This window comes from Lycium barbarum, chromosome 1 (assembly GCF_019175385.1).
Source record: "Lycium barbarum isolate Lr01 chromosome 1, ASM1917538v2, whole genome shotgun sequence".
Taxonomy (NCBI): domain Eukaryota; kingdom Viridiplantae; phylum Streptophyta; class Magnoliopsida; order Solanales; family Solanaceae; genus Lycium; species Lycium barbarum.
Genome location: NC_083337.1, coordinates 170,816,099 through 170,827,547, shown reverse-complemented (window position 1 = coordinate 170,827,547; position 11,449 = coordinate 170,816,099). Strand labels below are relative to the sequence as shown.

The following is an 11,449-nucleotide window of genomic DNA, read 5'->3' as shown; positions in this document are numbered from 1 at the left end:
ATATCTAGTCCAGAATGCCGTCTTCGGAATGTCTTCTTCCTTCACTCTAACCTGGTGGTATCCTGACCTCAAGTCTATCTTCGAGAAATACTTGGCACGTTTCACTTGATCAAATAAATCATCAATCCTCGGAAGCGAATACTTATTCTTTACAATCACTTTATTCAATTGCCTATAATTAATACACATTCGCGAAGAGCCATCCTTCTTTCTCACAAATAACATCGGGGCTCCCCACGGCGATGTACTAGGCCTAATAAAGCCCTTCTCAAGCAAATCTTTCGACTATTCCTTCAATTCCTTCAACTCCGCAGGTGCCATCCTATAAGGAGGAATAGATATGGGCTGAGTGTCTGGCAATAGGTCAATGGAAAAATCGATCTCCCTCTCTGGGGGAATGCCTGGAAGCTCATCTGGAAACACTTCTGGGAACTCATTAACCACAAGGACAGACTGAAGAGCCGACGACTCTGCTTGCACATCTTGAACTCGGACTAGATGAAAAATATACCTCTTTCTGATCATCTTCTCTGCCTTAAGATAGGAAATAAACCTGCTCCTCGGCGAAGCAGCATTACCCTTCCACTCTAGGAATGGCTCGCCGGGAAACTGAAATCGAACTATCTTTGTTCTGCAATCAACATTAGCATAATAAGAAGCCAACCAATCCATTCCCATAATAACGTTGAAATCAATCATATCTAGCTAAATCAAATCTGCTACAGTGTGGCGGCCACAAACTATAACAACACAACCCCGATATACTCGCCTAGCTATGACCGAATCGCCAACTGGCGTAGACACCTCAAATGGTTTAATCGACTAGGGTTCTATCCAAAACTTACCAGCGACAAATGGAGTAACATACGATAAAGTGGAACTTGGATAAATCAGTGCATAAACATCATGGAAGGAAACCGATAATATACCTGTAACAACATCAGGAGACGTCTCGCGGTCCTGTTTACCAGCCAATGCATATACGCGGTGCTGAGCACCGCTCGAGCTGGATGCTCCACTCCTCCCTCTACCTCGCCCTGCTGGCGTCTGAAAAACTTGCCCTGAAGGGCGCACTGCAGAAGAAAAAGAACCAGCTATAGACCCTGTAGGCTGAACAGTGCCCATGCCACCTCCTAACGGGCAATTCCTCATCACATGACCTGGTCGGCGACAAAAATAACAAGCATTCGATCCCAATCGGCACTGCCCGACATGTAACCTACCACACTGGGCATACCGTGGTAAGGGTGGCCTCATTTGTCCTGACTCCGGTCTGTACAGGGAGCCTGATGCTCTAGAATTCTGGGCTCCGGAATAAGAAGACCGATCAAACCTCGAGCCTACAAACCGCAGAGGTGCACTCCCTACCGAATGATATGAATATTGGGAATGCTGCTGTCTCTGTCCTCCCCTGGACTCACTCCCCATGCCGAAAGATCTAGCCCTCTTACCATGGCCTCGGTCACGGTCACGCTCTGCCCCCTTTTGACGCTTGCGATCTTCCAGATTCTGTGCATATACCTACATACGGGAGATATCCATGCCTGGCTGTAATGCAGCAGTCGTACAAGCATCTATCAAATCGCCCAACTTCTACTTCTTGAACTTGTAAATCTACAATTAAGATAACATAAGCCTTAATTAGGCTACTTGCTTTACTTACTAATCATCCCCAAGCATGTATAAAGCTTAACGAATTATAGACGACCATCTCCTTTATGAGCTTACAATGGTAACACCTATATATATCAAAATACCCGCAAATCCATCTCTAATCATTTCTCTAAACTAGTCTCATGTCACTACCTTGCCCTTCATCAATCTATCACTTCCACAAGGACCTTCTCTCTATCTAAAATCACTAAAACTCTCGATAGTCAACTAAAGTATAAAAGTAGGAATCATTTACATACCTTGAGGGGTCAAGAATCCCAAGAATCACCTTAACTTTAACTCCTTAAGCTTCTCATTCTTGGAGAAACCCTCGAAACAACCTTCTTTTTCACAAGCTCGGGTTTACGGGGTCCGGGTCTTGTCAAGTCTTCACTACTATGCCATAAATGTTGGGAGAGCAAAATATTAGGGTTTTCTGATATGGAAGAGATAGAAATAAGACATAAAGTTGTGGACCATGTATTTATACTCGGAGAATTAGATGCTTCAGTGGTCCGGTTCGACGACCGGGTCGACGACCCGTCGACGTGCTCGTCGACCTGCTCCTGCAGAATGCAGGGTTGCGGAACCCTGTCGACGCCGCACAACGACGGTCCGTCGACAGGTTCGACGACCAGTCGAACACGACTGGTGTCTGCAGACTTTTCCGCTTCAGTTCTGATTGCGTCGATTCGATTCGTTCAACTTCTAATCGTGTAAATCACCAGGAATACCTGCTGGTACTATTGCACACGGGGTAAGGCACTTTCTATCTCCAAAACTCAGGCTCGGGTCTCAATTCCCAAGGCATACTCAACTAGGAAATCATAAGTTTTACCACTACGAAAACGAGAGGTGTGACAATATGGGCGTACAATATTGTATAATATTATGGGTGTATAATATTGTATAGCATTGTATAGGATTGTATATGGGTGTATATAGATATATGTTATAATATTATATATGGGTGTATATGGATATATGTTATAATATTGTATATGAGTGTATATACGTGTATATGTATATAAGTGTGGGTTAAAGCTTTGCAATGTAAATTTTGGGCTATTTTTTTGCAATGTAAGTGAGCAAATTGTATATTTATGAAATTTCCCCATTCAGTAGATGTGTTAATAAATCTATTAAATGTATATAAATATGAAATTCCGAACCCATTAACTCAAATAGTCAATGGGTCTAGTTGCATTCTGAACTCGTAAAGTACAAATTCTAGATCTGTCTCTGTCCATGGGACAAAGAAGAAAGACATTACTACTATATATAAGGGACAACTATGGGCTTTTGTAGTCCTCACAAAAGTTTCCAACAAAATTTTAAACTTTTTAATTAATTATTTCTAGGTCCTAATCTTATTTTTTAAAGTCAAATTTACTTTTTGTTCTTAAGGTCTACTTTTCAAAGTTGTCGAACCTCCCACCTCATTTTCCCTGTTTTTTGGTGTTTTTTTATGTGCCCGGTATCCGCATTTGAGTCTGATTAATCCAGATAATTTGCATTGCGTAGCGCCCATTCGGGGGAAGCGCTCCCTCCAAAGATTTTTCCATACCCAGGTTCGAACCCGTGACCCCTGATTAAGGGAGGAGCAGTCCCATCCGCTGCACGAATTCTGTATTTGCCTTAAACGTTCATTAACTATGTATAGATTATTAATTTAGAACTAAATAACTTTAAAAAATTAGGATCCAGAACTTATAAACGTCAAATTCTGGCTCTGCATTTGATTTGAGGTAAATAATTTCAAAAATTAATAAAATATTAAAGGAGTGAAATGAAAGTTTTGCTTTTACATATTGAAAATATACTTACATGAAATTTAATTATTACTAACATAAATTATATTTATTTCATTAAAATATCTACTTTTATATCTTGAGTTTGGGTCAAACTTAGCACGGACCTGACCTAACTAGTGTATGTATATGTGTTAATTTCTGTTTGTCTGTGTTATACATATGGGATAACGAGATTTTGGATTATAGTTATGTCTTAGTCAAAAAGTTGCATGTTTCCCGGAAAATTAGGGGTTGGTAAAATGGACCTTGACCCACTGATCCAAAAAATAAGAATAAATGGATTAATTGATCCAAATTTGATGTGAATTTCTTGAAATCCACTTGTTTTTTTTTCTTTCTGATCTGGAATAAATTCCAATCTATTTTAATTTTCACAAGATTAAAGTTGCTTCATAGGTCTCTATGGCTACATAGAGCAAGCCTTAAATCTATTTGCCTTTTGAAACAAAAAATGAATTCCCTAGATTTTTCATTTTCACTCCTAACACTAAGGAAGTTCCGTTAAATTTCTTCAACCCCTGCCTTTCTTAAACGATAACCACCCAAAATATTAAATTAATATGATTTGGTGTAAAACTTAAACTTTTACGACTTATTATTGGCTACATGCACCTCAAAATATTTGAACCGGAAATGTCACTAATTTGTATATAATTCATACATTTGTACAGAAGTACTTGTTGGATGGACACAAAAAGATTTTGAAGGCCAGAATTATTGAATTATCGTTGATATTCAAATATACTCGTTTTGCCCCGACCGATGCATATTATTACCCAGAACATCAGTACCAAAATTCAGAATATTGTCACAAGTACAATTTTTATTAAGAAGAATAATAATTCAGAACATTGTCACAAGTACAAATTTTATTGAGAGACCTTTCTTTGCTCTCCTAGTCACTGCTATTTGGTTAAGTCTCTTTTTTCCCCTTGAGAGGCTTCAACTGGAGCTTTCGTTGCGCTTGCACTGCGAATATCAGTTAGCTGGTAAGGTTTGGGGACGCGGATATCAACCTTCTGTCCGGCTTGACAATGGCCTTTGAAACCACATATATAGTAGAAATGGCCGGGACCGTTGATAGTAATGGTGTCATTGCCGGTGGAGTAAGTAACGATCGGATTAAAAGCATTGCACGAATGGAAATCAGAGAGGCTCACTCGTACCACGTTGTGGAGTTGTTGATTGTACTGGTAAACTACAACACCAATCGAAGTTAAAATGATTGAAAACTACTTAAATCATCGTAAAACTAGTATACCCTTAGAAATTGCATAATACAACTAACTGATAAGAAAGTAGACCTTGAGCCTAGCTAACTTTCAAAAGCTAATACATGGAGTAAGAATTCTCCAAAATCACATAAGGAGAGAACAATTCTCTCTCGAGCAATGTGAGACAATCTAATACACCCCCCCCCCCCCCCCCCAACACAAAACACACACAACTTTAGAAAACACAATAACAGGGATCGGTTTAACTCTGATACCAATATGACATGATAAGAAAATGAACTTTAATTTTGATCTAACTCAATCTAAACTAGCTTATGAGGTGAGGATTGTCAAACAACATCACATTATTCACACACCGTTAACCTTCAATAACCTAACAACAAGGGTTGTGGGGGAATCGATAGGATCCCTCTACCCTTAACCGTAGGTCTCGGGTTCGAGCCCTGGGTATGAAAAAATTCCTGTTAGAGAGCACTTCCTTCTTAAATGGGCCTTAGACGGCGAATCTGGATTAGTCGGGGTCCAAATGCGGGTATTGAACACGGGGCAGGAAACCCAAAAAAAACAAAAATCAACAGTAGCCTAACTAGTTTATAATAGTGAATGCAAATTCTGTTCAAATTGAGAAGGACTTGATGTTCTCACACTACATCTGAGGTGATCGACCAGTCGGACTTACCAAGAGTGTCACCAACCTGGAAAGTTTTAGTAGAAGCCCACATATGGTAGTCAACATTGCCGCCATTCCAACCGGCAGAATCACCAACATTGTACACAGTGCCGCCGATCACGGTTGTGGTGAAGAAACTAAAAACAACCATCACCGAGAAGAGAAACATGGCTTCCTTTGCTAAGACCATGACTTAACCTCCAAAATAGAAAATCAAAAAGGTGGTCTAGTAATTTCAAAGGAGTAACTTAGAACTCTCAGGAAGTTGCAGCAGCATTTTTGCATGAACTATCAGTATATAACTGTGTTGTTTGAGTGAATAAAGAGCCGAGGCTGGGTCTAGAAGTCCAGCAGGACTCACAAGCTGTGCATGACTTGAGCAAATTGTATGAGTAAAGTATGCTGTATGCTCTAAGGAAGATATGCATGAGTGTAATATGTTTTACAGTGTCAGCGGATATAACCAAGTTTAGAAGAAGAAAAATTTGGCTCTCTGAAGAAGTTCTTTAGGCAAAATTGCACTTGCATCGTGCTAACTCCAGGCAAAAAATAACCTTAGTAGTGTTTACCCATGCTTCACTTATATAACAGGAAACCGGAAATCCTGGCTGTTCTCCCTGTCACTCCAAGATGCATTTCAATACTATAAAAAAAATATATATTGGTAACCAAGCCAAGATACTTATTTCAATTCTGCTATAAAAATTCCAGAGAAGGATATTACATGAGTAGAGAAACAAATCATCAGCATATAAAATATAGGTCTACATTCTGTTTGCTAGAGACTCAATCTCTAGTTCAACTATTTAAAGAGAAACAACAAGCCAATAGCACCTAACACGAGTTATTATACCAGTTGTAACCAGATAATATCACCACAACGTGATTCTTCATGTTGATAAAGTATCTTTATGCTGAAGTAGCTACTTGTGAAGTAGAGAAGCCAAGTTCGACTCGACATCTTCGTTTGCTTTGCGATCAAATGACTCATCACCAATATATAGGTCTAGAATTGATCTGCATAAGAGTTTGCTTTGTATGCTTCCCAGTTCCTTTCCATCAACTACAAATAAAAAACAAACAGAACTAATCTAAATGATTGATGGAAGTAATAAACTTTAAACAAGCAACTAGAAAGAGAAAAGGTCAGAGATAATATTCTGAGAATTACAGGATGAATAAAATGTTTTAGTTATTCAAACTCTATGCAGTTTGGACAAATCTCCAGCCATTGTTTTATTGTCTGTTTACTTATTAGTCCCAGTGGCAGAGGTCAGAGGCGGATCTAGGATTTAAACTCTTGGGGTTCAACCTTTAAATTTTTTAGCATTGAACAATTATATTTCTAAAGTTATGGGTTCATATCTACTATTTATTTTAAATTTAATAAATTTTTACATATAAATTTGTACACTTCATCGAAAGTTTGGGGTTCAATTGAACCCCAAATTATAATGCTCCATCTGCCCCTGGCAGAGGTGTATTAGCAAGCTGATAGTGCAACGTTTCACATACTTGCAGTGAGAAATGAGAAAAAAAAACATCCAGATATATCATAGGGAAGATATTTCAACAGCTAACATACAACAACTTTTTTGGTTTTATGGATGTTGAAGCTGGTAAAAGTCAGAAAATATATATCCGTAAAAAGTAAAATATGGATGGTTGGTTGATATAATACTACAATCGTATAATTTTCAGTATGACTTCTGCTGTAACCAAATGCATAAAAAATTCACCCACTTCCTACTAAGGAAATGTAAGGGCATGAAATGTGCTAACTGACGGTGTAATTAGGATATTTTTGGTATTGCTCTTGTACAGCACTCACTTGACAGTGTAATTAGGATATTTTTGCACTCACTTGATGTAGTAATTTCCCCTTCATTTTAGCATCTTTCATATTGCTTCGAAAGCCAGCCTTAAAAGCGCAATGGCAAAAAAAATTATGTGTATGCATCCACTCAATAGCTCTTCAATAATTTGGGCCAAGTGATAACTGTAACATTTATTTTCTCAACACACACAGAGATTGAGAGTCTTCACTTCAAGAGATTATCAGAAGTCGAGAAATGAACAACAACAACAACATACCCGATGTTCCAAAATACTGTCAACAGAAATAAATCATCTTGTTGTGTGAAGTATGTAGTCATGGTCTCTGGAGAGTTCTATTATAGATCCCCGAGGTAATTTAATTTCATCTTTAAACTGGGAAGTGAACCTGCAGTTGCACAAGACATTTTAGGCTATAAAAGAATTGGAAGAAGGCAATAATAATTCAAATTACCTTTTGAGCAATTCCCTGTTATCATATCCCGCAAACTTATGTAATCTGCTGCCAATAGATTCTTTGAAAGCCTTGCGCACAGAATTAATGCTTAGTCTGCCATAGACTATTTGAAGCCTAACAGTCATGCGTATATCACTTTCCATGAGATGATTTCTCAACTCTTCCTTTTGCTTCGGTTCAGAAACAGAGTGCCCTTCATGCGTTTCAGCCAGACACTTCTTCACATCACCATCATCAGCGTACACACCTATAGGATGCCATATTGATATCGCATTAGATAAAGGCCATGTTTAAAGAGCAAGCATAATGCACATCTCCCCTGATCATTTAAAGGAAGGTCCAATAGAAACACGACAATGAGATTCTCAAATATGATACCACCACAGATTTAATTTTTATGCACTGACCAAGGACGAAGCTAAGTTAAAGAAAGGAGATTCAATCAAATTCCGCTCATTGAAAAAAAAATTACATTGTGCAATAGAGCAAAAATGAATTCTTTTTGGGTATATTTACACTATTGAATCCCCTTGGATAGAGAGCAAAACTCTAGTAAAACTAGCAAAGGGGTTTAAAAATTGCATTAAGTCCAATGTTCAAACCCCATGTCTGAGATTCCTATTTTTTTTTTTTTTTTTTTTTTAATCCCTGGTATAACTTCCTGGACCCACTACCGGCACTAACAGTGCAAGAAACTGTATCAGGTTATTTCAAACTTATTCCAGGTTACTATCTATAATAAACATGAATCTATTAGGGCATACGAGCTAATATAAATGGTAAATTTAGTTACACAGGCGGTACAACTTAAATTCCTACCACAGGGTACTAACAACTTGTATGGATGGTTGTTACATATCGTTTCATAACGTATTGTATTGTACTAGATTGTATTTAATACAATTTAGATAGATTGTGTCCTTCCCGTCCTTTCATTATTCTACGCATATTCAATCTAAAGAGTAAAACTTATAATATTACAAAGAAAAAGTAGGGTACAGGTTAGAGTTATGATATTAAAAAAAAAAAAGGTAGATAAAGGATAAAATAGAATTATTAAATATAGGGAAAAGGGTCAAAAATACCCCTCTACTTTGGGAAAAAGGGTTAAAAATATCCTCCATTAAAAATTTGGGTCAAAAATACCCCTCCCGTCATTAAAGTTTTCAAATATACCCGTCTTAACAAAATTCCCAAAATAACCCGATTTCATTTTTAAACCCGCTCCATTAAACCTGACTCAACTAAATAAAAAACCCATAAGGGTTACCCGTTGCTTTGCCTAGTAGCTTCAGATGTAGGACTCGGAAATAAGTTGGTCGCATATGGGTTTTTTATGTAGTTGGGTAAAGTTTAAATGGTGCGGGTTTAACAATGAAATCGGGTTATTTTGGGGGATTTGGGGATTTCCATTAAGATAGGATATATTTGAAAACTTTTATGATGGGAGGGGTATTTTTGACCCAAATTTGTAACGGAGGATATTTTTAGCCCTTTTCCCAAAGTAGAGGGGGTATTTTTGACCCTTTTCCCTTAAATATAAGCAAAGGCAAAATGAGAAAGAACATAAAAAGGTAACAACGCGATCACACCATATTGGTCATTACATAAGATGGGATTTTTTGTCGTTACACAATGATAAATTTAACGATACACTTAAGTAAGAATCGAAACAGACATTGTAGTTAAAGTAACAATACTATACAATACAATAGGTAACAACCATCCAAACAAGCTGTAAATTAACCAATAGAGCTATTCAGTTCTGACTCGAATATAAAGTGAATTACCCAAAAAAAGCATTTTATGAATTTTCAGAAAAGCAAGAAATGGGAATTGGAGTTCATTTAATACAATAGAGCATTTGTGCTCCACACAACAATCACAAAAAGCCAAGAACCTCAGCTACAGCAAAGCAGCATTTGCAGAAGCATAAAAATGAAAGTAAATTGAAGTGACAATGTGGTACCATACCATAAGCATAGACATCAATGTTTTTCAACCCAAAAACAGTTTTTTGACGCAGCCCAATTCCAAGTAGTCTTTGAGAATCTTTCAGAATCGATGGAAATGACGATCCAGTCCTCGATTCAGTGACTGGACCTGAATTATCAGCTAAAGAAACAGAACCCCACAAAGGCGATGAATTATTTCTGTTAGGTGAGAAATTGGAAATTATAAAATTCATAGCATTTTCAAGAAATGGATTTTTGGGACTTTGAGTTATAGCTATGATTGCTCCGGCGGTAGCTACGGCTGAGCCACCGGCGGCTACGGTGAAGAAGGAGCGAGATGACGTGGCGGAAGACGGTGGATTTTGGGGCTGAGAAAACAAGAATGGAAAACGCAGAGAAGCCATCGTTTAACTTTAATTTACTATGGTATGTATGGGTGTAAGTTTATAGTTTTTCACTAAAAAAAGAATATAGAGTAATTCTTTTCTTCCTATATATTTTTTCGTCTATTTTCTTAAATTTTGTTTACACTTTTTTGTTTTCACTTTTAGTACAGTTGAAGGCAAGAATTTATTCCATTCTAGGCTTGATTCATGATTCACACTCTGATTGTGGAGTCGACAGATATATATTGGAGTGGAGTTTTACATTTTATGTAAGTGTTTGATGCATGTGACTTGTAAATCTTATAGGACGGGCTCAATGTTTATTTTGTTTAGCTTCTAAGCATATAGAACGTATCGAAAATATTATTGACGTACACTGTTCTATATTTCATGTCAATAAATGAAAGATAAATAATATGATAGGATAAAAAAAATTGTTATAAGAAATTAAGTAGGCCATTGGCCATAAAAACCAAATACATTTCACTTTATTTATTTTGGAGTTGGAGTTGGAGTTGAAGTTGAAGATGAAGTTGTGTTTGGTTATAGTTTTTGCAAATAATATTTGGTTGTTTGAATGTACATAAGGTGAAAACAAGTTTTTTGGTGTTTTTCAAATTTCAAGTTGTATTTGGAATTTTCATGGCCAAACGGGTCCTAATATTCTCAAAACAAATTACTTAATATGTTTCAGGTAAAACTATTCGATTGGTTATGGAACTTGTGAGAGAAAGAAGAACTTTACGAACTTGTAATTTTAAATGTGTCATGATCTTTGTTTGACTAAAAAAGCATATTGTTAAGGATAAATAAAAGTTTTAAAGTTAAATTGTTCAACTATAGAAAGCTGTTATTTAGAAAAACAAAAACTAAAGGGGAAAAGAAGAAAGAGCATTAGTATTCATAGGCAGAGATGGATCCAGTATTTAAATTCTATAGGTTCAATCTTAAGATTTTAGTATTGAACTCATTATATTTTTAAAATTATGGGTTCATATCTACTATATATATTACAACGTTTGGCCACGCAGAACAACTTCATTCTTCAGATTTTGAGCTGAATTTTTCATGACGTAATCCACTGGACTCCTTGGACTCGGCCCATTTTTGTGGAGATCCAATTCATTTCTAATGGACTCTGGACTCTCTCAACTGAAGAGAAGTCCAAATTGCTGCGGTCCATTTATTCGCTTCATTTAAGGCCTTTGGTCCCCATGATACAAGGGGAAGCGTTCACAATATGGCCAACTTTTTCACCTTTTTCCAAATCTAGGATATTATTATGAAATTTCACTTGGTATAAGTTCAAATTACAACTTTTTTTTCTCAACTCTAGCATTTTTTTCGCCTTTATTAGCCTTCCATTTGAGCCGCCCAGCTTAAGGGGAGGTGAGAATGAGAATCTATAGTTTTTGTATCTAGAGATGTAGAGATTTAAAGAAA

The 11,449-nt window shown here is 37.0% G+C and overlaps 2 protein-coding genes across 3 annotated transcripts; both read right to left on the bottom strand.

The window, feature by feature from the left end:
• Window positions 1-4,217: 4,217 nt before the first annotated feature.
• LOC132608104 (mavicyanin-like) lies at window positions 4,218-5,905 on the bottom strand. Its single transcript, XM_060322180.1, has 2 exons — window positions 5,382-5,905; window positions 4,218-4,665 (listed from the first exon to the last, which is right to left on the bottom strand). The coding sequence occupies exons 1-2, from the start codon at window positions 5,560-5,562 to the stop codon at window positions 4,373-4,375; spliced, it is 474 nt and encodes a 157-aa protein (XP_060178163.1). The 5' UTR covers window positions 5,563-5,905; the 3' UTR covers window positions 4,218-4,372.
• Window positions 5,906-6,031: 126 nt separating this feature from the next.
• Window positions 6,032-10,211, bottom strand: LOC132608095 (fatty-acid-binding protein 1). 2 transcript variants are annotated; one of them, XM_060322168.1, is made up of 4 exons: window positions 9,640-10,209; window positions 7,663-7,912; window positions 7,505-7,596; window positions 6,032-6,435 (listed from the first exon to the last, which is right to left on the bottom strand). In XM_060322168.1, exons 1-4 carry the CDS (start codon window positions 10,022-10,024, stop codon window positions 6,296-6,298), a joined length of 867 nt encoding a protein of 288 aa, XP_060178151.1. In that variant the 5' UTR covers window positions 10,025-10,209; the 3' UTR covers window positions 6,032-6,295. The 2 variants fall into 2 exon arrangements, with proteins under 2 accessions (XP_060178151.1, XP_060178156.1); XM_060322173.1 differs by having other exon boundaries at window positions 6,295-6,435; window positions 7,467-7,596; window positions 9,640-10,211.
• Window positions 10,212-11,449: the final 1,238 nt, after the last annotated feature.

Bases quoted from the DNA above. Each gene is read 5' to 3' on its own strand.
- LOC132608104 (XM_060322180.1), bottom strand. From the start codon at position 5,562: ATGGTCTTAGCAAAGGAAGCCATGTTTCTCTTCTCGGTGATGGTTGTT. The intron at 4,666-5,381 runs GTAAGTCCGACT...TTGGTGTTGTAG, and splicing joins CCAGGTTGGTGACACTCTTG to TTTACCAGTACAATCAACAA.
- LOC132608095 (XM_060322168.1), bottom strand. From the start codon at position 10,024: ATGGCTTCTCTGCGTTTTCCATTCTTGTTTTCTCAGCCCCAAAATCCA. The intron at 7,913-9,639 runs GTATGGTACCAC...GGCATCCTATAG, and splicing joins CATTGATGTCTATGCTTATG to GTGTGTACGCTGATGATGGT. The intron at 6,436-7,504 runs GATGATTTATTT...TTTTATTTGTAG, and splicing joins CTACATACTTCACACAACAA to TTGATGGAAAGGAACTGGGA.